This window comes from Thrips palmi, unplaced genomic scaffold, assembly GCF_012932325.1.
Source record: "Thrips palmi isolate BJ-2018 unplaced genomic scaffold, TpBJ-2018v1 HiC_scaffold_18, whole genome shotgun sequence".
Classification (NCBI taxonomy): Eukaryota; Metazoa; Arthropoda; class Insecta; order Thysanoptera; family Thripidae; genus Thrips; species Thrips palmi.
In genome coordinates this window covers 10,464,720-10,492,385 of record NW_023144627.1, presented here as the reverse complement: position 1 = coordinate 10,492,385, position 27,666 = coordinate 10,464,720, and the positions used below count along the sequence as shown (strand labels likewise).

At 53.6% G+C, this 27,666-nt stretch overlaps 1 protein-coding gene across 7 annotated transcripts in view; it reads right to left on the bottom strand.

Annotated features, from left to right (window-relative positions):
• Positions 1 to 19,585, bottom strand: part of LOC117644382 — a 98,636-nt gene extending 79,051 nt beyond the window's left edge. For 3 of the 7 annotated variants that reach the window (XM_034383786.1, XM_034383787.1, XM_034383792.1), the window contains exon 1: positions 19,422 to 19,585. In XM_034383786.1, coding sequence (XP_034239677.1) covers positions 19,422 to 19,521 — 100 coding nt within the window. In that variant the 5' untranslated portion in view covers positions 19,522 to 19,585. The remainder of the gene's footprint in view (positions 1 to 19,421) is intronic. The other 4 variants (XM_034383790.1, XM_034383788.1, XM_034383791.1 and 1 more) reach the window with 3 other exon arrangements.
• Between the last annotated feature and the right edge of the window lie 8,081 nt (positions 19,586 to 27,666).

Sequence of the window (27,666 nt, the reverse complement as noted above, 5' to 3'; positions counted from 1 at the left end):
CACTCTAAATGTTGTTTGGTGAAGACTCTCTATGTTATGGTGAAAATGTTCGATAGTATGGTGGTGCAGCTGACCGAACATACCATTGACAATTCACTGTACCCTATAGATATTTTGACAAACTTTGTTTGAATTAGGAAGAAAATTTCCACCACAATACGGTGGTGCAGCCTATCACCGTAAGACATTCGCAGTGTTGAGAGTGTGCCCCCTCCCGCCTTACCCCCAAAAGAATGAGGGGCTTACGGTGGATAAACGCTGTTAACCACCGCATCCGATTGACACGATTCTAGGCCCAATTCCACCTGACCAGGCCAAAGACAAGCTGGCTGGCTGGCTGGCTGCCTGTGGCCTGCCTCCCCGACCACTAATTGGCAGCGTGACGAGACGGAGGCCTGGCGAGCCCCTTCACTTTAATGCTCTCCGGGGGCAGGGGGAAGGGGAGGGGGAATCACATCACCCCTCCCCCACTTCACGCAGTACCCAGTGCACGCGGGTCGCGTTTCGGGAGGTCTGCAAAAGTGGTGCTGGTCGGCGGGCCAGGCCAGGGCCAGGCTTACTGGGCGAGCCCTTACAGCCGGCCCATCAGAGCGATACATTCCGCAGGCACCTCCGAAGGGTGTTCGGGAAAAGCAATCTTGGGAAAGAGTGCAGTGAGCACACTCCAGCGGGGCGGCAGCGGCGGCGCGGCCGAAAGAGGGGAGTGCTCCCCGAGACGCACAGTGGGCAAGAAGGTCGGCGCGAGCCAACGAACCTCTAGACGCAGTTTGAGCTCCAGAGTCGCTAAACAGGACTCGAACCGAGCGTGTGACCCCACCAATGGATTCTTCGTTCGGAGAGCAATCGATTGGTGGGGTCAGACGCTCGGTTTGAGCCCCACTTAGTGAGGTCAAAACACAAATAACGCATCATTCACCCAAAATTCTGCAAAAATCTGAAACTGTAATTAAAAAGCCATCCGTTTCTTGTTTCGGTTCGCGTCCTGGCCTGGAACCCGGCCACCTAAAAACTCGTTGGGGCTACATCCCGGGTCGCATGCGTAGCGTAGCGTAGCGTGCCAACTTCGTAACAGGAGGATCCCCCGGCACCCCGCGTCGCGCGACGGGCAGGCCAGGGCCCCTTCAATACAATCCAATAGACCTCCACGTCTGCGCGTCCTCGGGGGTTGGTGCACTGGTGCTGCCACCTCCTCGCCTGGTCCCGTCCCGGTCCCGGGCGGCGCGTGGCGTCCCAGCACGGCGGCGCGCATGACGGGCCCCGTCAGCAGACTGAGAGCCGTTTTCGTCACTCTGTCTCTCTCGCACCGATGCGTGACGTCCCATGAGTGCGAGAGAGACAGAACGACCATAGCACACTGTTCGGAATCCGACACAGAACGACACGTACTCCAGACTCGCACCGCACCAGCCGCAACAACACCCTCGCGGCAGCAAAGAGGCGACACGCCTGTATTTGCCTGCCCTGCCCTGAATCAACAACGGGCCCGGGTTCAACTACCAGCAGGTGCAACACCCTATCCAAACTTTTTTTCCATTTCCTGATTTTAGCCGGTGAAGGAGGTCTGTTCCAGAGCCATGCCTCCACGCCACGACAAAACAAAAGTGGAGTGGGCACCGGTGAACGGATCGATTTTGACATGCAAAGGTAAAGGTCATGCGTCGCGACGCGTCGCGATGTCCGACGTGTTAGAGCACTCGACACACGGCCTCATGAATGAACCTGTCATGCAGCGCGTGCAGCCGGCAGAGTGAATCGACACATCCACTGCAAGAAAATCCGTAGGTTTTTTTTAACAAAAAAAAACGGACAATGACCGGAAAGTGACCAGAGACCAAAAAAGATCGGAAAATGACCGAAAAATGACCGGAAAATGACCCGGAAGTGACCGGAGACCAAAAATGACCGCTAAATGGCAAGAAAATGGCTGGAAAATGCACTGACTTTCCTCATCTCATGTAACCTGCTACGCAAAACGTGGACACACACAATTTTGCACGGACGTGCCTTTCGAACAAATGTGTACGAAAAAGTTCGAAATTGGAATTGTGTCATGACACACATATCAACTCGCATGTTTATTGGAGCGAGGTTCGCACTGACCCGATTCCCAATCCGACGGGGTATTTTGGGCCAACGGGTACCTTTCCAAACTCCGCGCCCACGCAAACGAAATGACGCATGGGCGGCAGCACAGCGCGGAAATGGGATTGAATCGGCAATCGGTGCACAAACACAGGAATCCCATTCGCAAACGCGACACTTTTTCCATTTTGCAAACCGGCCATGAATTAATGCCGCGCGATTCCAGGATTCCCCGCCTTGAATAGTCATGATGCGTCACACAGTGGCGTGGCCGGCCTCGCGGCGCGTTGCGGTGTCTGGTCTCCGTCCGCGACGCCCGTCGGACGCCCGCCAACTTATGCATGAAAGGTCACGGCCACGCCCAAGCCCCTCTCCACCAGCCTCCCAAAGAACACGAAACACGCACGAACCAGCCAAAGAAAGTCAAAATGACATCAGAATGATGCTTTTTTTTTGTCGAAATTTTGGCGAAAATAAGTCATGCTGACATCAAAATGACGTTTCTTGTTCTTTGAGCTCCACCCTCTTAGAGGTCCTTTTGAGCTCACTCAATTCTGATGGACTTTTTGTCCATAACTATGGCCTCATTTGTACATACGAAAGTTATGTACAAATTTGTACATTAGGTCCAATTTTACAAACACTTGAGCACAATATGAAAAATTCTGTCCCCCCCCAATTTACGTATAAAATTGTACATAGCTTTCAACCGACGCGGCGGCCACACTAATAACAAACATCGAAAAGGACCAGACGAGTATCATCTGCTTCCTTTTACGTTCCTCGAATGGAAATTTTCTCAATTTTGTCGGTCTTTATCGAACACATCTACTTTTGGCACACGCTCCTGGGACTTCCCCCGACACCTGCAGCCTCTTCCCATCACGTCACTTGCCAGAGACACCGCCCCGTACATTTGCGGGTCGAACTCGGTCACGTGATTGGGGCCCCCTCGGCCCCCTCGGGCCCCTCGGGGGGCTTCAGGCCCTTGGGGCCCTGCGGGGCTAAAGCGTTTAAGGGTTGCGTTGCAAAGGGCCGTGGCACGCCGTGGCGGGTCAAGGGTGAGGGGATGGGGCCCGACCCCGGCCGAGGGCAGCCGAGGGACAGGCATTGTTATGTAGAGTGGTACTCCTTGGTTATCACCAAAACGCCGCCGAGCGCCAAGTGCGACTGGGCCGTCTTCGGGGAGAGGCCTTGTGCGCTAAGTTGGAGTTGATAGAGCGGAAAGATACAGAAATGAAAAAGCGGTGGTGGGGGGGGGGGCGGTCAGGATGGCCGGGCCGCGGCGTCGGCCGACAAAGACAGCCAAATTAGCGACTCGGTCGGTCCCGATTCAGGGGCTGAAAAACAGAGAAGTCACGCCACGGGAGACGAGACGGGCCCCCCAAAGAAAGAGGAGGGAGAGTTCAAGGCGGGGTGCGATTTGGGGCCAAAGCTGCCCTTCTGCGCGAACCTGTGTTCCTCGTGCCGCCCTCGAGGGAGTCCTCCGCAAGGCGTGGCGTGGCGGGCGGGGCAGGGCGGGCGCGAGTCAAGGACCTCTTCTCCCCCCGCCGCCTACTGCTGCCCGCACGTCGGCCTACGCATCTTTATTAAAGCGTTCTTGTTTTCCTTTATTTTCCGTTCACGCCTTGTCATCTTTTCGCCATTCCTTAGCAAGCGTTGCTCCTGTTTTTTTCATCCACCCGTTTCTTTACCATTTTATTTTCCTGCCCCCGATTTTTTTTTTTCAGTCTCTCTCTCTCTCTCTCTCTCTCTCTCTCTCTCTCTCTCTCTCTCTCTCTCTCTCTCTCTCTCTCTCTCTCTCTCTCTCTCTCTCTCCCTTGCTTCTACCTCCAGCGGCCTGCAGGCAGGGGCGTGTGCAGAAAGTTTTACTGGAGGGGGCTATTGCCAACCTTGCAGGGGCATGTATCTAAAGTTGCCTACCCTGCTGCAGGCTGCAGCAGACTGATTCTGAGAGTACGTAGTTTTCGGTTGCCCGGTCTCTCTCGCACCGATGGGGAACGCCTTGTGAGTGTGAGAAAAAGACGTCTCTCGAAATCAGTCTAGACGCTGCTAGCGTCGCTCTATCCCTCTCCCCGACGGGGCCTCCCGTGAAGGTGCGAGAGACAGCGTGCTTTTCCCTCGGCGCCGACTCGAGGACGCATCCGTCTGGATTGCACCGCCGCACGGTCCTCGTTTGGGACTCACTCCGTGTTTCGGCTCGGCAACTCAAATTTGCGCAAGGTCAGTATTACGGTGTGGGCGACGCGGGGCGCAGTGGGCCAGAAGACCGGTGGAGGCGGACTAAACCCTAGACGCGTTTTGAGCTCCAGAGTCACTAAATGGGACTCGAGCGGAACGTGTGACCCCACCGATGGATTGCTCTCCGAGCGAGGAATCCATTGGTGGGGTCACACGCTCGGCTCGAGTCCCATCTAGCGACTCTGGAGCTCAAAACGCGTCTAGAGTTTTGGCCGCTTTCACCGGTCTTCTGGCCCACTGTGCGGGGGAGAAAATTGCACCGCCTCGCCGGTATTTGAATCTACGACGGGCGGGGCGCCGCGGGCCGGTTCATGCGCCGCACGTCCCGCCGTGTGCTGCGACCGCACTGTCAAGCAGGCGTCCCAGCCTCATTTGTTTTTGGCGGAGACCCCCCCCCCCCCTCCTCCTCCTCTTCCTTCCCCTTTCCGCCATCGGCGGCGGCCCCAAGAGGGCAGTATAGGAGAGATCACTTAGCTCCCTCCCAGCCATTAATTTTACAAATATCTCTGGGCGGGATTTAGCGGAGGCTGAGGGGGAGGACTGCCACGGCACTGCCACGGCACTGCCACAGGCCGCCGGATGGGCTGGGAAGGGCTCGCCTACAAATTGAGCGGCCAGTGCGACGAAAAGAGGGAGGGCCTTCGCCAAGGGGCCCACTTCCACGACGGAGGGAGATAAAGACAGACAGACAGACAGACAGACAGACAGACAGACAGACAGACAGACAGACAGACAGCAGACAGACAGACAGACAGACAGACTGACAGACAGACAGACAGACAGACAGACAGACAGACAGACAGACAGACGAACAAGCTGACAGAAAAAGTGACAAGACAGACAGACAGACAGGCAGACAGGAGAGCAGAGGCCGCTGAAAAGCGAGCAGGTGGGTACCCGCATGAGCCGGACAGGTTCCTTTGCTCTCGACTGAAATCCCGTCCGCGCTTTTCAAACCGCCGGAGCGTCGGAATGGGGTTCGGGTTCCTTTTTGCGAACTGTGTGGCGATGGTGACTGCTTCATGGCTCGGCTGCAGGGAACAGCCGACTGGTTCCGAGAGTCGTTTTCGTTCGCCCTGTCTCCCTCGCACTCATGGGGCGTTCCCTTGCCGTGCGAGAGAGACAGGGCGACGAAAACGACTCTCGGCTGCAGCGGACAGGCCGCGTCGCCTCCCCGGGAGCCCTGACTACTTTACTCGTGCCTGGCATCTTTATTTATCGAAATATTCAAAGTCGGTCGGAGCACTGGTGACAAGGGGGTGGTCAACGCACCCCGCACAGTGGGCCAGAAGACCGGTGGAGTTGGCCAAATTTCTAGACGCGTTTTGAGCTCCAGAGTCGCTAAAAGTGTGCGTTTGCAGAGTGGTTAACAGTGTCGGTACGAAGAGTGTCTCTAAGAAGGGTGGGCCGCTGGCCAGTCGCCTTGCCGGTCACACGAGACACAAAGGGGGCACAGCATGACGGCACGGCACGGCGCGGCGAGGCACGGTTTTCATGAGCCGTGGCGGCACATTCAAGCAGACGCGCGAATTAGAAAAAAAATCACGTCGAGAAAAAATATTAATTGGCCTTGCCGGGTGCTTGCTCCGCTTCGGGCTCCGATGGGTTTGCCACTCAGAAAGACAGACAACGAAATTTCTGGCGTCACTAAAGAGAGAACACGACACCAATAAATAAAAGGCCAAGACCCTTGACGAATCAGCAGACTGAGAGTCGATTTCGTCGCTCTGCCTCTCTCGCACCTGTACGGGACGCCCCAAGAGTGCGAGAGAGACAGAGCGACGAAAACGACTCTCGGAATCAGCCTACAGCGGCGGTTGCGAGCGAAGCGCGCTACTTGACATAAAAGCCGGGAGGTAACAGAACTCATCCCGCGTCGACCGGCAGCGATTTCGTCGCTCCGTCCTTCTTGCACTCTCCCGCAGGGGTGCGAGAGAGACACCGGAGGCGATACACTGTCCGCTGTGCGGGTCGGCAAGCCTGGCAAGCCTGGCGAGCCTCGCGAGCGGGCCACCCATGCCGTCCCGTCGGGTTTACGCCCCCGTAAAGAAGGCCAAGAATGACGTGTGAGTAGGTCAGGTTCAGCGCGGGCCGACGGACGGACAGACCTTGGGACAGACGGACGGACAGACCGACGGACAGACAGACAGACAGACAGACAGACAGACAGACAGACAGACAGACAGACAGACGGATAGTCAGACAGTCAGACAGTCAGACAGACAGGCAGACAGACAGACAGACAGACAGACAGACAGACAGACAGACAGACAGACAGACAGACAGACACACGGACAGACATACATACATACAGACAGACAGACAGAAAGACAGACAGACAGACAGACAGACAGACAAACAGACAGACAGGCGGACCAACAGGCTGTGCAAACGGAGACGTTGGATTGACGCTCGGGAGAAAGGGCCAGGGGGTGGGGAAGGGGGAGGTGATGATAGTCTTTAAGCGGCCGGCGGCGCGGCAGCAGCAGGCCGAATCCGCGCGGCGCTTTTGTCGCTCTGTCTCTCTCGCACTCACGGGGCGTGCCGGGCGTTCCGTGGGAGTGCGAGAGAGACGGAGAGAGCGCCCCGCCTGCAGCCCGGCGCGGTATTTACGGACCGGCCGGGGTATTTTGGCGCGCTCCTTGATTTAAAAGCTTCCCGAAGCACAAGGTGTGGTGACGCACCGCGGGGAGAACAGATCCGTCACCAAACAAACACGCATTCAAAGCGTCTAAATATTCCCGCCAAAAGGCGCTTCGGGTCGCCGAGTCACGAGAAGTACGGGGCCGTCCGCCCCGCCGCACAGTGGATTGCCACTGCGGTGGCGGCGGTCAAAAACCCGGATGCGTTTTGAGCTCCAGAGTCGCTAAATGGGACTCGAACCAAACGTGTGACCCCACCCATGGATTGCTCTCCGAACGAGGAATCCATTGGTGCGGTCACACACGTTCGATTCGAGTTCAGTTTAGCGACTCTGGAGCTCGAAACGCGTCTAGAGTTTTGGCCGACTCCGACTCCACCAGTCTTCTGGTCCACTGTGCAATAGATTTGCTCTCCGGTGGAGGAATCCATTGATGGGGTCGGGGTCACACGTTCGGTTCGAGCTCAACCTTGAATTTTTTAAAGTTTTGGTATTGAGGAACGGAAGAGAGAGAGAGAGAGAGAGAGAGAGAGAGAGAGAGAGAGAGAGAGGGGGGGGGGGGTGACAGTGTGTGTTTCCTGTCCTTGCCTCCCTCCAGCTCCATCCCGGTTGGTTGGAGCGTTCTGCCTTCGGCCCTCATTGTGGAGTGCCGGCAGGGCCAGGCCGTGCCGCTGTGTGTTGTGAGAGGGCACTGGGCGGTCCGTCCGGCTTAGCCCCTCGATTCGGACACAGGTCCGCGGTCACAGAGCGACTCACTAGCACAAACACACTCACAAAGACACACACACGCGCACACATACACACACGGACACACACACGGACACACACACACGGACACACACACACGGACACACACACACGGACACACAAGGACACGTCGGCCAAATCACGGACAGCCAGAGACATTTATTTTAATAACTCGGCGCGCACGTGCCCCGCTGAGGTCAAGGTCACGCGCGTGACGCTATCGAAGGGACACAAGGGACTTTCATCGTGGACACTGTAAAAAAAACAAACTTGACAAGGCGAAAGTTAGGCAGGTGAACGTCAAGGTGCACAAGGGTCCGAACCACGCAGTGAGACACAACGGTGAGACAGATGACCGATAGAGGGAGGCGGCCAAAACTCTAGACGCGTTTCGAGCTCCTGAGTCGCTAAACAGGACTTGAGCCGAACGTGTGACCCCACCAATGGATTCCTCGTTCGAAGAGCAATCCATTGGTGGGGTCACACGTTCCGTTCGAGTCCCATTTAGCGACCCTGAAGCGACTGTGCAGCTCAAACCGCGACTAGAGTTTTGACCGCCTCGACCGGTCTTCTGGCCCACTGATGGCACTGATGGGATTAAAGCAGTGACTTTGAGTGAAAACTGCCCCTCCCCCGCCTGAATCCGCCACAACCTCAAGCTCAATCCTGCTGCCGCCAAACTGTCCACTCTCCACTGTGACAACAACCGCCACCGCGGCAATACTGACTCCTCTACACTGTGAAAATTTGTTGTCACTTTATGACAAAAACGTGGATGATATTTTCATCACTTTGAAATGATGACAATCTCATGACAAATTGATGACGATTTTCATCAAAGCTCCTATACTTATTGCATGGACGTGACAACAAGGTCATCAATTGATTCGATGACATTGTTGTAAGAAAACTTGTGATGAAAAATTGTCATCAAGTGACGACTGAAATTTTAACAGTGTAGCCATCGCAGTACGGACTGCGCGAGTAGGTGATTGGAAGGACTTCCACGACTGACCCGTCCCAGTCCACCCACCTACAACCGAAACATTTCAGAGACCCGTGATAAAAGACTAATCCCCCGGCGGAGCACCGGGAGCATCGGTAAGCCGACTCGGCACTCGCGGCCCCTGGCTAGCCTGGCTAGCCTCCATCCAATTATGAGATAACAAACCGACCAACAGGTGCTGCCCGTCGAAAACAATCCCACTAGCGTATGCCTGACGGGCCGCGTCATTTTATTTTATTGATTTATCACTATTTCATTATCATGTCATAATTTTATTTAGTTTTAGAATAAATCTATACTTTGAGTTTTGACAGCTGTGTACACTCGGTTCAAGCTGACGGGAAGCAAGCACCGGCATATTATGGTGAAGATTGTCTCCGTACATTTTAAAGAAACCCAAAATATCTCTATAAGGTCCAAAGAGTTTTCAGAGTTTCGCAATAATATGGAGAATCTTCGAAATGGAGAAAATATCAAAAGTGCTTTCCGAAGCCTCTTCGGGAATTTTTGAGATTTCTTTTTTGCAATGTACCTGCTGGAAACTCATTTAAAAAAGAAACATGGGAGGTTCGGATTCGCGCTTAAAACCTTGCGAAGTACTTTGAGCATATACATAGTGAAAACTAATTTTACTATGTTATACGAAGAAATAGTTCGTAAATCATGAAGTGTTTTCTTTGTAAGCTTATGTATGCACAAAATTCTTTGTTTTAACAAGCTGATTTACTTTATAAGGCTTAAAATAGTTTGTAGTAAGGTTTTCTCCGAGTTATCGAAGACCGACGACAAATTATTCAAGTTTTTTTTTCAATACAGTGAAGGCTTTTAAAGAGTATTCGAGGATGTCGATGGCATGCTGGACAAGGGTGCCGCAGTGCGCACTGCTCGGGTTGCCATCGCAGCGCTCCTCCAGGCCCGTCCCTCCGGACCGCCCTCCAGCCCCCTCCGGGATGCAGAGGGGGCGTTTATTCCCAGACGGTGGCACGGCCCGGCTTGGCACGGCACGGCCGCACTCGCCCCGCCCGGGATTGTCGCAGGAAATCAAACAGAAAATGACTTGATTCGGAGCGCTGAGCGAATTGCGTTTGCCCGTTCCACACGCAATATCCTGCCAGCATTACCACTTCCGGGTTCTGGGCCACCGGCTGCTCGTGTTCCCGGCGTGCCCAGCCTCGCCCGGCCCACAGTGGGCGGAGGCGGCAACAGCTCTAGACGAGTTTGGATAACAACGACGCTAAACAAGACTCGAATCGAACGTGTGACCCCACCGATGGATTCCTCGTTCGGAGAGCAATCCATTGGTGGGGTCACACGTTCGGTTCGAGTGTCATTCAGCGACTCCAGCGCTCAAAACGTGTCCAGGATTTTGACCGCCTCCACACTGGTCTTCTGGACCTCTGAGCGGCCTCGCCAGACCGGAGAGATTACCTGTCGAACAGGCTCCCGAAATATTGGGGAGCCAAGCAGGTTAGCAGGGCAACGAGAACCGACGTCCCGAGCGAACTTTGGCCGGAATTACGGTGCCCGGATAAGGCAGTACCACGTCCGGGAGACTTTCTACGAGGACAGTTCAACAATGACTGCTTTCCTCGGTCGCTCCAATTCTCTGCCCTTCGGACGAAACTGCGTATTTCCGGTACTTCCCGTTTCCACGTCCTGCGAGTTCTGTAGCGACTCTGGAGCCCAGAGTTTTGGCCACTGCGCCGATCTTCCGGCGCACTGTGGAATTGGGGGAGGGGGGAATGAAATGGAAATGACGTCATAACCACCTACGCCACCCGCGCAACCGACCCTCGGTTCGTGCGTAAACCATTTTATTTTTTAGCATCCGTCCACTGCAAGTCGCTGTGGTGCTTCCCCGCATGAGAAGGGAACCGCGCTGGGGGATGACTGGACCGCGCCAGACCGCGCTGGTGCAGCATCCCCAGGGTGCAGTCGGTGGGCAAGGCGGGGCGGGGCGGGGGCGGGGCGGGGCGGGGCGGGGCGGGGCGGGGGCAGGGCGGGGCGGGCTCGGGGCGTCAGGGCAACAGGTTGACATTGGCGCGGACAGCAAATTGAAGCTGTGCACCTGCGCTCCCGTCCCAGTCTTGCTTTGAGTTTTGAGTTGGAGAGACAGAGAGAGACAGAGTTTTTAGTTGGAGAGAGAGAGGGAGAGAGGGAGAGAGGGAGAGAGAGAGAGAGAGAGAGAGAGAGAGAGAGAGAGAGAGAGAGAGAGAGAGAGAGAGCGGGGATCCCACGCCTTCGTCACCGCGGTCCATTCGTACGCCGACACGCGGAAAAGTGGTGATGCCACGCTCGCCTGCACCGCGACGCCATCAACATCAAGTCCGCGTTTCCGGCCCGCCGCCTGGGCTAACTAGGCCACACTCCCCCCCCCCCCCCCCCCGACAGAAGCGCGACGGGGACGAAATGCGAAAGCCAGCGGCCGGCCAGTCAACCGGGACGCGTTCATTTCGCACGAGTGGCCCGGACTGCTGCCGCAACAACAATAACAAAAACAAAGAAAGCGACAGCAGAAGCAGCAACAACAACAACAACAACAGCAGCGGCGCTCCAGAGCCTAAAGAGTCACTTGGCGCCCGCCTGGATGAGACAAGACCTCGTCGTCTTGAAAGAGGGATGGGGAAGAGGGGGGAGGAGAGGGGGGAGGGGAGAGAGAATGGGAGCCTCGTACAAACAGACTAAAACTCGAAAGGCGTGAATTAAAGTCGTCCGCAGCCGAGAACGGATATTAAATTAGGCGGAACAGGACGTGCCTATTTTCACATGAACCGCCGCATCCAACAACCCCCCCCCCCTCCTCCTCCTCCTCACCCCTCACCCCCACCTCCCTTCCCTTCGAGAGACTTCATTACCACCACCAGTACCACCACCCCACTCTTCCCACGAAAACAAAGCAGAGATGTGTGTCATAAACTGTTGCAGCCTCATACGCGCCTAGCAGCCCGAGCAGTCCGCAGAGTGCCCGACACACGCATGACACTGAAAAATTGCGGTAGGGGATATTACATTTTCAAAACAATTATAAATTTTCCAAATGTTTTCATCGACAACCGTAATATAATTTAAAACTACAAGCGTCATAAAATATATAGGACCACATGGTAAAAACGGTTCCCGGTTTTCCCATAGCAACTTCCTGTCACCTATGTCTCTACCATAGGATTCCTGGGAAAACCAGGTACCGTTTTTACCGTGCATATCACAAACCAAGAAATGAACAAGGATATAATCAACAAAACTGCGCTGCAAAATATACTCCCAAAACAGCGGTGTCCGTAAATTCAGATCTCGAAACTGCACCGCACTGCTGCGTCTGCTTGCGTCGTTGAAAGTCGTGGAAATGAAACAAAAAGACGTCCGTCAACAAAGCGGAAGTTGGAGGCTTAGTCGGTCACGAGGCCGGCATGCCGCGGCACAGCTAGGTGTTCCCCCCACTGCCCTCTGGCGCGGGTTCAACTCCCTGCGGCGGCGCCAGGTCCGTCTGCCTCGTCAGCCCCACGACCGCCGCCCTGCTTCACTGTTTCTCCGTTCCACTGAGTGACTGTCACAATTTCGCTGCATCACGAGGTGCACTGCTTCAGCACACAGTGCGCCAGAAGACCGGTGCCGGTGGCCAAAACTCAAGACGCGTTCAACCACTTAACAGGCCTCGAATCTGACGCGTAACCCCGCCCCGCACCAATGGATTCCTCGTTCGGAGAGCAATCCATTGGTAGGGTCACACGTTCGGTTCGACTCCCATTTAGCGACTCTGGAGCTCAAAACGCATCTAGAATTTTGGCCGCCTCCACCGGCCTTCTGGCCCACTGTGCAGCGGCAAAGCAACACCGCATGACGGGCTGACAGGGCGCAACGCAACGTTGTTTCAACGGCAGATCAACGCCTCATCAGCAGCTCGGCACTGGCTACTGACACTACAGTCTGTCTGTCTGTCTGTCTGTCTGTCTGTCTGTCTGTCTGTCTGTCTGTCTGTCTGTCTGTCTGTCTGTCCGCCTGGCCGGCAGCACAACGAGGGCGTGGCACGGCCTATCGCAGGGGTCATTAGATTGTCACGCCCTGCGCCCGACAGCGCCGACACCTGGCATCGCCGCGTCAGCACGCTTTTTCTTTAGCGTCACACTGTGACGGCCTCACGGACGGACAGACGGACATTCAAAGAGACAGACGGACGGAGAGATAGCCAGGCAAAGCAGCGAGGCACGAGGTAAGTGTATGGAATGTTTTTGGTTGGGAATAGATTTGAAAATCGTGGGGCTGATGTTGGACTGATGAGCATGCAGTTTTGTGAGTGTTTGTTTCTTGTTTTGTTGAATGCAGGTTTCCTGTACAGAGAGACAGAAGACAGACAGACAGACAGACAGACAGACAGACAGACAGACAGACAGACAGACAGACAGACAGACAAACAGACAGACAGACAGACAAGGCAGCGTCGTCGGCCCTTTTCGTCGTCATTAGCATTAAATCCGAGAAAAGAGATCAGCAAGATGGAAAAATAATGTCGCAATTGGTGCCTTTAAAGGCGCCCGCCGTTCCACAGAGCCGACCCGGCCCGGCGCACAGTGGGCCAGAAAACCGGTGGAGGCGGCCAAAACTCTAGACGCGTTTAGAGCTCCAGAGTCGCTAAATGGGACTCGAACCGAACGTGCGACCCCACCAATGGATTCCTCGTTCGAAGAGCATTCCATTGGTGGGGTCACACGCTCGGTTCGAGTCCTATTTAGCGACTCTGGAGCTCAAAACGCGTCTAGGTTTTTGCCGCCTCCACCGGTCTTCTGGCCCACTGTGCGGCGCCCAGTTGAGGCATACCGGGTGGCAGCGCACAGTGCGCCTATCCGGCGAATTGCATATCTCCACAACGCACCTCGGCCCGATATTTCGACCGCCACGCCCCGCCACGCCCCGCCGCCCCCCATCGCCGGCGAGAGCTTGCCACTACAGGCTAAAAGCACTCCAGTCGATTGACGCTCCCCCCCCCCTCCCCCACTCTGCACCACCACTGTAAGCCAAGGCTGCTCCGTGGCTTTCATACAAAGGACCGGCAGGAGGGAAGGTCACGGCAGGGCGAGGCAGGGCAGGGAAAGAGGTCACTCGTAGTTCGAGGCAATCAAACAGCTCAATGAGGCTGGAAGATCTTTGCCTCTGCGGTGGGTCGGGTTACCTGAAGCACACTCTTCAATGTCATCAAACTACCGCAAAGATCTTTCGAATAAAACTGTGAGAGTTTCAGATGGTTTCAGATCACTAAGTACATGAGCTTCCAAAGGCGTGACAACGTCACCAAATTTTTTTTGAGGTCATCCTTGTGGAAAATAAGCTGTGAAATTGACATCAAGCGACAACTCAAATTTTCACAGTGGTGGTCCAAACAGTTGTATCCGTCGAAAGTGGTCTTTTGGCGAGTCTTTGGGCCCTACACTGCTAGGGCTCGTCGGCCTCATTCGGCAAGAAGGCCGGCGCCGTTCCGACAGTCTGCCGGAGTCCATTCATCCGTCCGCCGGCTCGGCTCGGCACGGCACGGCTCGGCTCGGCTCGGCACGGCTCGGCTCGGCACGGCTCAGTTTTGCTCGGCTCGGCACGGCTCGGCTGGGTGGCTGCATGCCAAACACATCATGGCCCGGCAATGGCCCCATGTGCGTTGATAAAGTTGAAAAAGTCGCGCGGCATCGCGTTCGCCGGGAGCGGCGCACAGTGGGCCAGAAGACCGGTGGAGGCGGCCAAAACTCTGGACGCGTTTTGAGCTCCAGAGTCGCTAAGCGCGGGACTCGAACCGAACGTGTGACCCCACCAATGGATTGCACAGTGGTTTAAAATCCTGTTTTAGGGGGAATAAAGCGATTTTTCAAAAGTGTCGCGGGGGGCATTCTGGGGGGTGGAAACGAACTATAATACTCCAATACAATATAAAATGACGTTTATAGATTTTTATATGACGCTGGGAGCCACTGGGAAGGGTTTGATTTTAGTCTTTTGTATTTTGATCAAATTCACCTAATTTTCTTAGATGTTTCGTTCCTTATTTTTCCAACGAGGGCGATGATACTGGTATGTTTGCGTGTTTTTCTTTTCGTTTCATCATTAATCAAAGGAAAGCAGCACACAGCGCAACATTTCGTTCGCGGTTTGGCTCACGGTGGCGGGTTTTTGCTACAAATGCGTTCAACACATTAAAAAACACACTTTTGGAGTTTCGGACATCGATGGGGCGCGATGGGCGGAGTTATTGGTGCGAGGCGCTTCCCTTACATGTATATTAAGATGCCCCGATGATAACTTTTCCGCACTCGTCCGCAACACGAAACGCAAGGGGACCAACACCACAAAAACGTGCAAAATTGATTAGTTTTGGGGATAATCGCTTCTGGTGTGCACCATTCAAAATGAAAAAAAAAACATCAGTGCAATTGTTTTTCTTTTCAAATATTTTGTTTTTCTTAGTAACAAAATGGTTTAATGCGGCTTAGAAGTTAAAACTAAGTATTTTGAGCACTTTTAGTTTTGCACTTTTTGTCAATTCTGTCATTTTTCTTCTAATTTTGCTTTTTTTCTCATTATTTTAGCATTATAAATCCAATTTTTATCGGACCACTTTTTCCTTTGAACTGGTCTTTGCCTATTGCCTACAGATGATTCAGTTCAATTCTGGTAGCATTTGGTCGCACGGGACGCTTGCTAGGACTTATTCCCCCGAAAATCGCATTTTAAACCACTGTGGATTGCTCTCCGAACGAGGAATCCATTGGTGGGGTCACACGTTCGGTTCGAGTCCCATTTAGCGACTCTGGAGCCCAAAACGCGTCTAGAGTTTTGGCCGCCTCCACCGGTCTTCTGGCCCACTGTGCGCCGGGCCACTACACTCGGAAACAAACAACGCGAAAAAATACTTCGGCTGGACACAAGTCGAGTAAGTCGGCCACCCCGGTCGCGCAGTTACGATGCCCTTGTGGTTCCCGCTTTCGCCACAACCACAGCGGCTGGAGTCCAGTCCGTCGTGTTTGCATTTCTTCCATCGCTCTGTCTCTCTCGCACGCATGGGGCGTCAAGCCACGCTGCGAGAGAGACGGAACGGCTGTTCGGATGCAGCCAGCGCGCTGGCCAACAGACTGGCAGAGTTTCGCCCCACCGCCATCCTCATGCCGTGCACTGTAAGCGCACTGCACTGTAAGCGCACTCCACTGCCGTCAGACGAACTGAGAGGACGAGTGTGCTGGAATTTCTTTGCAATTGATTGTGTTTGTTTGTACAGAGAAACCCACTCGCAAGTAAGAATTACGCAGTTCCGCAACTTTCATGGAACTTTTTATTGCAAGATGGGCTGACTTAATTTTGAGCACTCCGTCGTACGAGACCTCTCAGCCTTCCAGTGGACCGAAACCGAGACCCACTTGGTCGCCTCTCTTCGAAAAAAGGGCCCGACCCACAGTGTGCCAGAGGACCGGCGCCAGCGACCAAGGCCAAACCTCTAGACGCGTTTTGAGCTCCAGAGTCGCTAAACAGGACCCGAACCCAACGTGTGTCCCCACCAATGGGTTGCTCTCCGAACGAGGAATCCATCGGTGGGGTCACACGTTCAGTTCGAGTCCCATTTAGCGACTCTGGAGCTCAAAACGCGTCTGGGACTTTGGCCGCCTCCACCGCCACAGTGGGCTGAGGGAGCGAAATGTGACATTTAATTCGACTGTGGCCGAACGGATTGTGCTACAGCAGTCAAACTAGTACCAATCGATTCGTCTTGAGCCGCTCTATCGATCTGACTATGTGTCTAAATTTTCAGAGGACGGGTTTCATCAAATAAGACCAAAAAGTGTTCATAAATTTATTTTAACACCACATTATCAACTTGGTAGCCAAGGACAAGTCAAAATAAGTTCATCGCAAGGAAAAAAATAAAAACAAAATGAAATCAACAAAACAGTAAATAATAACAACAAAAGTAATTTGGTACAGCTCCAGGCGAGAAACTTGGGTCATGTCCTAGCTACCCTACAAAACAGTAACATCCTATGTAAAATTTGTCGAACAGGAAGTGCAAGGCTAATAGAATCCCCACAAGTCTCCACCCTCACCCCCAAACTCCTGCGTAACATGCGTAATATCCGTAACAACCGTAACAGCCTGAAATTTTTTTTCAAAGTCCGTGTTTCTAACTTCGTGTTTTCTAACCTTTTTGCCGTTTTCAGACAAACTTTTAGGTGTTTACAGTGGGTTACACATGCCATCGCTAGACACACCAAGATAAACTCAACCACAGCACTGCACAGAAAGTTTAAACTTGTCTAATGAAACTTGTCTGATGCGATGGCAGAGCGAGTACGCACGGATATGTCTCACGTAAACACTCAAACATACCTGTCCAGTGTCCAGTCCAGTCACTGCATGCAAATGTTATACCCTAGAAACTTGCAGAGATATGCGCGCGTTACTTCCTGATTTTTGCGGCGACGCGGTGGCAGTGGCGCGCGCAAGCAGCAGCGTCAACAGCGCCACCTGTCGTTGCGGCGGCGCGGCGAAATGACGAACAGAGCTAGCTTTCGACGCGTCGCAATCCGAGAGGAGCCTCGATGAGCCTTTGATAGAATTTGGATCTTGTAGAGGAAGGTCCAAGGAACATTTTGGCGTATAGATCTCTTTCGGGACACGAAGGAGTCGCTTTGAAACTCAAATTGAATATTGGGAATAAATGAAAATTCGCATATTTACCTAAATTTATAAATATGTGTCTTCTCACGCCACCAAGGCCAAAATGAGTCCACATTCTGTCTTCATCTCGAGTTGCATACCCAAACAATAGATTCTGCCGAAAACCGGGATAAAAAAATTGCCCTGGCTGGTCGGAAAGGGGTTTGGGGACTGTGCAATTTTTGTGCTCCGCGGCACTAGCTCGGTAACCGTAAAAAACCAAGTTTTCACGGGTAGTTTTCACTGTGATACGGCTAGGTTTTTGGGCTGGCATGTCCATTTTCTTCAAGAGTGGACCTTTCTGAACATTAACTCACACACAGCCAATCCAAGAAATGATTTTGAAAAAATGGTATTAAATGTCGTTTTTACGGATTTCAGCCCACTGTGCACCGGTCTTCTGGCCCACTGTGCGACCCTCCCCCTTGCCGCCACGCGACCGGCACGCCACTGGCAGGCGAGACGCGGGGCGGGGCTTGACGGATGCCACGCGCGTGCCCTTACCTGCCTACAAAACACTCGGCCGCGTGCCTTGGGCCGTGCCGGCCGCGTGACAAGTTGATCCATCGGAACGTGCCGCGGTGGGGGGGGGGGGCACGCGTGGCGGGAATTTCCAAGAGATTCAAAACACGGCGCTGACACCGTGCGGGGCGGCGGGACTTCCGGTCTGAGGCACCTGGCTGGCGGGTCGGCCACACTTCCAGCGCCGCTCCCACGCCAGCCGCACTTACAGTGCCGCGGCCCACAAAGCCGGCAGGGGGCCCGGGGGAGGAGGGGGGCACATTATGCAAAAGAGAGAAAAATGGGCGGCGAGGAGGAACCGCTTACAGTGAGGGAGTGCCAAGGAGTTCAAACGGGACGTGGCGCCTGCCAGCCAGCCAGGGTGTAGGCAACACGCGGCACCCCGCCGGTCGTTCCGTCGCTCTGTCTCTCTCGCACCCCATTGGGACGTCCCTGAAGTGCGACAGAGACAAAAGCGACGAGTCTGCCTGTGGCATCAGCTGCGCGCCGAGCGGCGCCGAGCGGTGCAGAGCGCCTGCAGTCCAGCGGCTAGGCAGGCCCGCCGAGCAGGGAGGCACCCGCGTTGCCTAAGCGTGAGTTCGCAGGCGGCCCCTGGAGCACGCGGTGGCGGAGGCCGAAACTTTAGACGCGTTTTTAGCTCCAGAGTCGCTAAATGGGACTCGAACCGAACGTGTGACCCCACCAGTGGATTGCTCTCCGAACGAGGAATCCATTGGTGGGGTCACACGCTCGGTTCGAGTCCTGCTTAGCGACTTTAAACCTGGAAACTGGACAAGAATTAAGGCCGCCTGCGCCGTACGTGGCCCACAGCAGCACGTCGTGAGGATTTTGGCCCACTCCACTGGCAGAAAAGGGTGCAGAATAAGTAAGTGACGTCCCCGGTCAATTATTTACCTGGAGCGTCCTCACCTTGCGAACTACGGAGCTTCCGTACATGTTTTCTACAGTTTACATGCAATCCTAATGGGAAGCAGGGACAACCCAGCTCAAAAAGACCCTATCGACACCCCCCAGCAAAAGTCTGCTATCTGTGCGAGGCTAAAACATAAGCCGCTATCTGCGTGCGAACGATTCTAAAGCCGCCATCTGCGCCGGACCAAAATAAAAGCCGCTAACCAACTTTCCGTATAGGTTAGGGTTGACATAAACATAGCAAATTACTAATTAACCATTCGGACAATGTTTCTGGGCCCTGGCAAAGTTACTCTGACAAACTTTAGTACAACAGGTAAAAGTTTGAAGCGATGTCTGTATTAGTTCTTAAACTATAGAGTCAAAGTCGCGAGGTGGGAAAAGCAGATAGCGGCTTTTATTTTGGTCCGGCGCAGATGGCGGCTTTAGAAATCGTTCACACGCAGATAGCGGCTTATGTTTTAGCCTCGCACAGATAGCAGACTTTTGCTGGGGGGTGTCGCTATTTTCCGTATATTTCCCGAACCAAAGTCCGGAAAGCTTGGCAGTGTGGTTGCTGCAACTGGCAGGGCGGGGCGGGTGGCCTACCTGTTCGGACGAGGCGGAAGGTGACGCTGTTGTGCTTCTGCAGGGGCTCGTTGTACTGCGGGTGCGTGAGCTCGCGCAGCGTGAGGTCGCTGCCCGCCATGGTGGAGGCCGTGCCGGTGGCCGGGGCGGAGGTCTGCGCCGACGCGCTGCCCGGCCAGCTGAGGCCGAGGCCGAGACCGCGAAGAGGCTTGGGGCTGGGCCTGGGGCTGGGCCTCGGACTGGGCTTGGGGCTGGGCTTGGGGCTGGGCTTGGGGCTCGGCCGGGGACTCGGGGGCGCCGAGCCCGGCTGGAGGGTCCTGCCGAAGAAGGAGCGCTTCTTCCTGGACGGCGGCTGCGGCGGCGCGGCGAGGTAGTCGTCGCCGAGGGTCGGCGGCCCGTTGGAGAGGGCGAGCGCCGAGCCGGCCGCGCGCGACCTGGACGACGCCGACGACCGCGGGGACGACCTCGGGGAGCGGTCCGCCCGGCCGGGGGCGGCGCCGGGGGCGGTGGGGGCGGCGGGGGCGGGCTGGAGGCCTGGCGAGGGAGGCGGGAGGTCCGGCGCCTCTGCAGCAGCGGCGGAGGCTGGAAAAGAAAACAGAGAAATGAAATAAACGAAATAAATGGGCGCACCGAGGCCGCGTCTACAGAGATAATCCACCAATTACTTCCGCCAGGGAAAAAACTAATTAGCAATCAGCCAAACGATGTATGAAGTTGACACGGTTTATCGTGAAGCAAACCGGGAAGAACCTTTTTTTCCCCGCCCGCCGGAAGCTCTGTGCAAACGCACGCGGGACAATCCCCGCCCTGTTTCTTTTTTCTGTACTTGAACTCGTCCCGTCGTCGCCGGCAAACTGGTTCCGGGAGTCGTTTTTGTCGCTCCGTCTCTCCCGCACTCGAGGAGCATCCCTTATAGGGAGAGAGAGAGAGAGAGAGAGAGAGAGAGAGAGAGCGACGAAAACGACTCTCGGAATCAGTCTGCAGCCCGGCACTGCCCGAGGCGCAGCGCAGCGCAGGGCCTAACGACGGCACCGCATCAACGACACTCAAAGTAACAATCGCGAAAAAGAAAAAAGACCGGGGCCTGTCGTTAGGCCGAGGGCCGCGCGCCGTGTTCCCGCTGACATAATAAGCCCCAGGATTCCTGCAGCGACGCAGCGACGCGCCACGCCACGCCACGCCACGCCACGCTACGCCCCCAGGCACTAGACATCGACCTACACGAAAAGACGCAGGTCACTCGTTATTACGGGCCGCCGGCGGGGGTGCGAGAGAGACGGATCACTGGTGGAGAAGAAGAAGACATTCCCCTATTCATATAGATAAGAAGAGCGCAATCTCAGTCTCTTATGCTTCATTTCAAGCGTGAACAAAGCAAATTTGAAACAAAAAGTACCTATTATTACACTTAAGTTTTGCCCAAGGGGCTATAATTTTGAATTTCAGTGCAAAAATGTTTGAATTCTACATGAACTTTTGAATGAATTTATTTGATGAATTGCATAGCAGGCAAAGTTCCATATGATTTTCGGTGTCAATGTCGCTGGTTTCTGAAGAATTTCTTTGATTTCGACTATAAATTCAGAATTAATTTTACTAGAATTCAAGATTGTCTATTAATTTCAGAGAGCACATTTTTTTCAGTTGTTTCTCCTTGGTTTTACTGGTGAGTAGAGTCACCACCCACGTGCCACCGCATAGCCAAAGCTGACTCTATATCTGCCTGATTCGACTGTAGTTTTGCTTGTGCAGATTTTGTGACGAGTACACACTATTTGTTGCGTAAAATTTTGTGCGAGACGTCACAGGTACACACGAACTTTTCATGCAGTTTTTTATACGAAAAACTGCACATATTCCCCCATTTTTGTACGAAATCGCGTATAAATTTGTGCGAAAAGTTCGTGTGCACAAAAAACTGCGATGTATGGTACAAAATTTGTACAAAAACATTGAGTGTGGATGGCCCGGGAGCGGCCGCCGCGAAGAGAACAGTTCAATCTTTCGGCGCTCGCGTCACCGTTTGGGTTTCGCAGGCCGCGCACGTAGCCGCGTGCAAGCGTCTTGCGCCAAGCGCGCCAAGCGAGCGGACGGCGAAAAATAAGCCTGAAATGAGTCCGACGTGAGCGACGCGAAGCGGGCGAAGCGCAAGGCCGCGCGGGGGGAGGGGGAGGGGGAAGGGGGGAGGGGGTGGGAGGGGCTCGTGGATTCGCTGTGTATACACGCCACGCTCCGTACGTCCTAGTCGAGCCATTGTTTTGACGAGTCTGTACCTGGGCTACCTCCTTACCCCCGTCGCCTGCCCCCTCCCCTCCCCCCCGGCCAGCTTTGCGTAATGGGTGGCTCAATAAAATGCACATAAAATGTTTACCACGCCCGGCACCACCCCCCCTCCCCCCTTTTCGCTACGCCTTCGCTCCGTCTCCTTCGCGCAACACATGACTCCTGGCAATGAAGCGGAGAGGGGGAGGGGGAGGGGAAGGTGCTTATTGACTGGCTATAAACCGGCAGAATAGAGAGACAGCCAGCTTTCCCCCTCCCCCTTATCTGCACCCCGATAACACAGTGTGCCCACCGCCTCGATGCACACAGTGTGCGCACCGCCCGCACCGCCGCCGAAAAGGCGAGCCGGCTCGTAAAATTAGCGCAAACCAACCGAATAACGCTCGCGAGAGAAGGAGAGAGAGAGAGAGAAGAGAGAGAGGGGGGGGGGGGTAGGGAGGAAAACGAATGGAGTTGGTTAAATGTACACGCGACCTCATCCATAATTCCTCTCATGATTCGTCTCAACATTCCTTTTTAACAGTGAGGAGCCACCTGTCCACGCCTGTGTTGAAGGACAAGTATCATGGGACCCTCCGTACCCCACTCCAGACCCACGGCCGCGGTAAACTTGACACGCATTCGCATACATTCACACACACACACACGCGCGCTCAAACACACACACACACACACACATACACACAAACATACATATTTGGTACGCGAAAATGCCACCTGTCACCAGGACAGCGCTCTACCAGCGACCAACGTGTGACACATGGTGAAAGCCATTTCACCAACAGCCTCGCGGTGGCAGGCCTTATTCGTCGACACAAAAACGACATTATACAAGGCCCTTTTATCCTGCGCGGTGAACGGTGTACTAACAAGCCACTTTTTGAAAAACTCCGTTGTGCAGGGAGAAAAGAGAAAAGCGACGAACTTTCACTACAAATTTGTACCAAATTTTGTACAATTTTGTACAAAAAATGTGCAGTTTTGCAAAGTTCGTGTGCACAAAAAACTGTGATGTCTCGTACAAAATTGTACATAACATGTGTGTGGCGCTGAAGAACCGGGTGAGCAATAAGCAAGTGCGACGGAGAAAGACCGATGCCTGAGAAATAAGGCTAGAGTGCACTAGCGCATGCCTACACTGTACCTCCGTTCCGTACCTGTCCTCTTTTGCCTCTTTTATGGCGACATCCGACGAGCAACTACCCTGGAAATGACAAACATGCCGTTAGTCCGCGAGGCCAACAGTTAGACGGGAAGAGGGGTCAGAAAAATAGAGTGAGCCGCCTGAGAGGGAGAGAAATGGAACGAGACAATTCCGATAGAAGCCTCATACAGCAGAGGAGTGCGTCCCGATTTTGGCGGAAGAGTCTAATCTGGGCATCTATACAGTAAATTACTATAAAGTCGTTTTTTTTTTTCCTTTTTTTTATTGTGCATATCCTTGGCGCGGAATAGAGCATACGCTTGAAATGCACGAATTTAAGCGGATAAACGCACATTTTGAAAACTTATGATCAATTTGGAGCAGAACTATGCCAAAAAATAACCCACAAGTTAATTTAGTCTGTACTGATACTGCGGTTATGATAATTAGTTGTTTTGATTAGTATTGTTAGTAATATTGTTGGTTTTCGTTGGTACACCCAGAATTTGGTTTTCCGGGATTTTCCAATTTAGTTTTCTTTCACAGCGTGGCACTCACCGCGCGCTAGCTCCTGGAGGACGACGTCCTGCGGGAAGGGCTGGCTGGCCTGCAGCTGCTGCTCGTAGAGGTGGCGGTGGTAGCGGCACAGGCTGGCCTGCGACGCCTGAGACGCGAAGCGCTGCCGGGAGGGGCGTGGACCGAGGACTATCTCTTCCGCGGGGAAGAGGACGTACATCCTAGCCGACTCATGTTGGAGCGACTACCCTCCTCCCGCTGCCCCACGGCCTGCCGGGCCCGCCGGGCCTGCCGGGCCTGCCGGGCCTGCCGGGCCTGCCGGGCCTGCCGGGCCTGCCCCCCTTGGCTGGCCACCACCAGCCAGCACCGGCACATTCAGGCGCCGTGCAGCTCGCCCCTGCAGCGCGGCCTCACAGCCTGCAACAGACAAGGGCGGCGGTCAGTCACTCACGTACACTGAAAAGTAAAGGGAAAGCTCAATGAAGCCACCCTCAAAATCAGAAAATGTGCTGAAAATACCGACGATAATTTTCACCATAATATATCGAATTTTCACCATGATGTGTCGAATTAACACCATAATACGTAGGGCGACTTTTCTACATCATTGTGGAAATTTTTTAACAAAATATGGAGAATTTCTTCATAATATGGGGAATTTTTACCATAATATGGCGTACTTTCACCATAATATGAAGAATTTTCACCATAACATGGCTAATTTTCACCATAACATGGCCAATTTTCATCATAGTGAACGGAATCATGTCCGCAGACAGAGAGCCCCCTCGGTCCGTTCCTTTTTCTCGCAGTGGACTAATTCCGAGAGGAGGCTGTCTTTCTCTAACTAACGGGGCGTCCCGTTTCAGTGGGAGAGAGACAGAGCGACGGCAGCCCCGCTCGGCCTGCTGATAGCACACTGATAGCACACTGAGGGCGCGAATCCTGCGGCGAGTCCGGCGGCGAGTGGGGTGGTGCACTGGGAGGAGGAGGAGGAGAGGGGGGTAGGGGGGGGGGCTTTGAAGGGCACTTGGCTGGCCATGGCCTATTGCTCCACGGCCCAGCAGTGCACCTCGGCCACCACGCTACACTACGCCACACCGTGTTTTGATAAGCTCCGGGCAGGCCGGTCGCGGCCCCCGCCCCCCCCCCTTTCTTCTCTCTCTCTCTCTCTCTCTCTCTCTCTCTCTCTCTCTCTCCTCTCACAGATAAATTCCTGCAAAGAACCGCTCTTTGTAAACGAGAAAACGGCGGCTTCGCAGCCTGCGAAGGAATCGTTTGTATACAATGATTTTCTTCGTAATACAAAGAAAATCCTTCGCAGGCTCGAAGAAGTCTTCGAGCACAGATTTTTCTTTTATTACAAGCGTTCGTTTTACAACGTTTCCTTCGCAGGCTGCGAAGCCGCCGTTTTCTCGTATTACAAGAGCGGCTGTAGAGTTTTAAGGTGTCCTCTCCTCTCACGACGCTTTTTCACGGGCACGGTGGCGCTCGCCCGAGCCGAGCAGCCGAGCACACATATGATCGCGTTTTATCTTCCTTGTTGTTTTCCCGTTTCCCGCTCGCTGGGCAAATCCACCATTTCTCACCACGCGCGACACTCAACCCCGCGACCCCGCGCCGCCCCGCGCCGCCCTGCCCGTTCCAGAACCTGCAGGGCCTCCACGTATCAATCCGCCAAGCAGCAGCAGGCAGCAGGTGCACAAAAAAAAGTCCCCCCCCCTCAAAAAAAAGCAAAGCTCTCCCAAAAAAAGCTTTACAAAATTCCCTGCGAAAAATAATGCCTTAAAAAATTCTCGCCTTCATAACCGCTCCCTCAAAATAAACTATCGCAGAACAATGCTCCTAAAAAAACTTCAATTTAAAAAATACGATTTCAAGAAATCCTAGGAGTCACGAAGTCAATTTGATTATTGTGTAAGAGTGTGGAGAAAGAAAAGAAGTGGTGTTGTGAAGTTGTGGCTCAGGGGACTACCAATGGCAGTGGTACCAATGTGGTCGATGTGCCATCCGTCGAAATTTAAACTTGACAATAAATAGAAATCAAAATGCTGGTAAATTCAAAAAATTCCAATGCTAATGTATTCCGCAGTGTTCTGACAATGGAACATCTTTGAAGTCCATCATGATTAAAATGTTCTTAGCAGAAAGAAGTCAGTAAATTAATTTTCTCGGGTTGGCAACTATTTTCTCGGCGTCTGCGCCCTTGCGAAAATCGCGAAGCTGAAAGCGCCAGCAGTCACGCATTAAAACTGCCCCTCCATTGTTGTGGACGTTGAATTGTTTGGCTTGTTTCAAAAGGCTATGGTTCTCTAGTCATGTTTTCTTCAATTCTGTGTAATAGTTCTCCCTTACAACGTATCAACACCACGACGGTTGGTTTGACAAACTTCATAAACTCGGGAGGGATGGTTTCGAAACGCGGGTGAGTCTTGTTCGAGGAACATGAGCACTGCAAGTCGCGAGGTGGAGCGAAGTGGTCCTAGTGCTAACTGAATCACAACAACAACACTGCGCATGTCCAAAAACACTCCAATCAAGAAGTATTATTGGATAGTTCTACCCGAAAAACTGCGTTCGAACCGGCACCAATTCTATTGTTGCATCTTGTCTACCTGCAGTCAAAGAAATTTTTCATTTCGAACGTTGCTTTTTCAGCTTTTGGAGTAAGCTGTACAGACCCAAAAAGAAGCTCCGCTATTGGTCCGCCCCGGCTCGGCTCCCCCCACTCCCTTTTTTTTCCTTTGACGAGTCGAGTTTTGCCATGGAAACGGTGATTTTGACAGCAAATTTCTCAAAATTGGCCACCAAATTTTTGACCAGATTTCAACATCAGAATCAGCGTTCAAAGTTCTACTAGTCTGCAAAATCTCATTAAAATCGTATAGAAAACTTCCGAAATGCATAAAGGGCCACACAAATCAAATCTCGAGCCGGCTGAGTCCTGGGTATACTATAAGGCTACTTCGTGCCTAAAAAGGACGAGTTTTAATTTTTTTTTCAGGGTCCCGTTTCTATCCGCATGCATGTGATTTTATTCCAATTGCCAGCCTCGCCGCTCCGGTGACCGTGTTTGCCGCGCACCAGAAAAAAACAATTGTTTTATTGAGTGCTAAAAAAAAAAAAAGAGAGAGAGAGAGAAAAGTTTCAAAATAAGTTCGCAGAGGATTAATGCGGCTTTGTCTTGCCTGGCATGTAACGAGACTGTTGGCGTTGATGAGTATTTCAGGACGCGGAAACGAGAAGGGGGAGGGGGGGTGGGAAGGGGGGGGGGGGGAGGGAGGGAGGGGAGGACGGAGAGCGGAGAGCAAGGACGAGGGAACTCCTCGAGGCTCTACGCCACCTCAACGACCACATGCCTCATCGGTTTACACGCGGCGTACACAAAAAGGGACCATTCGCGCCGTTTAGTGGAACATCCATAAATTAAGACGCGTTCACCGGGAAATGCTCCTAAGAGCCTCTGGCAAGGGGCTGAGTGGCGGGAGGAATCGGGGAGGAGGGGGGATGGGGCGAGAGAGCGAGAGGGAGAGGGCCAGAGCAGGGAGCACCATCGAGGTAAGGAAGAAGGCTTCAAAAAGTTTGTCTCATAACCGCACGTCGGCAAGGTGGGCGATGGCGTTAAAATCCATGGGTGCGGACGGGCAGCCGGGCTGCCCCCAGGAGAGAAGAAGTTGCTGGCAGACTGCTTCCGAGAGTCGTTTTCGTGCCTCTGACTCTCTCCGCATCCATACGTGACGTCTCACGAGTGCGAGAGAGACAGGGCGACGAAAACGACTCTCGAAAGCAGTCTACTGAGGAAGCTGCACACGTCCCCGTTTGAATCTCTGCCTTCCGCCTAGTGGCGTGGTGGCGCCTGGCGAGGGGAAGCTACCAAACTTGCCCCGAAACTTGATCGAGTAGTTCTTCTCTCTGAAGCAACACGTTCGAGGTGAGGGCACGGGCGCTGCAAGAGAACACTTTGCAGATTCTCGATCAATTATCGGCCCGATTTATTATTGCTCAAGGGCCCTGCGTGCAGGCAGGTCGACGTAAGCTGAATTCGCGAAAATAGACGGCTCGTGAAAAATCGTAAGCACCATTCAAGTCTCGAATTTCACCCTTGGAACCGAATAACTCCCAATAAAAACCGAAAAACGACGACAGAATGCAAAAACGGGTATCCAGGACCCCAGGACTCCAGGATTCCAGGACGCCAAGATTCCAAGATTCCAGGATTCCAGGATTCCAGGGCTCCACGACTCCAGGACTTTAAGACGCCAGGACTCCCGACCTAAGGAATCTAGTACTCCAGGACTCCAGGAAGTTCTCCGAGACTCCAGG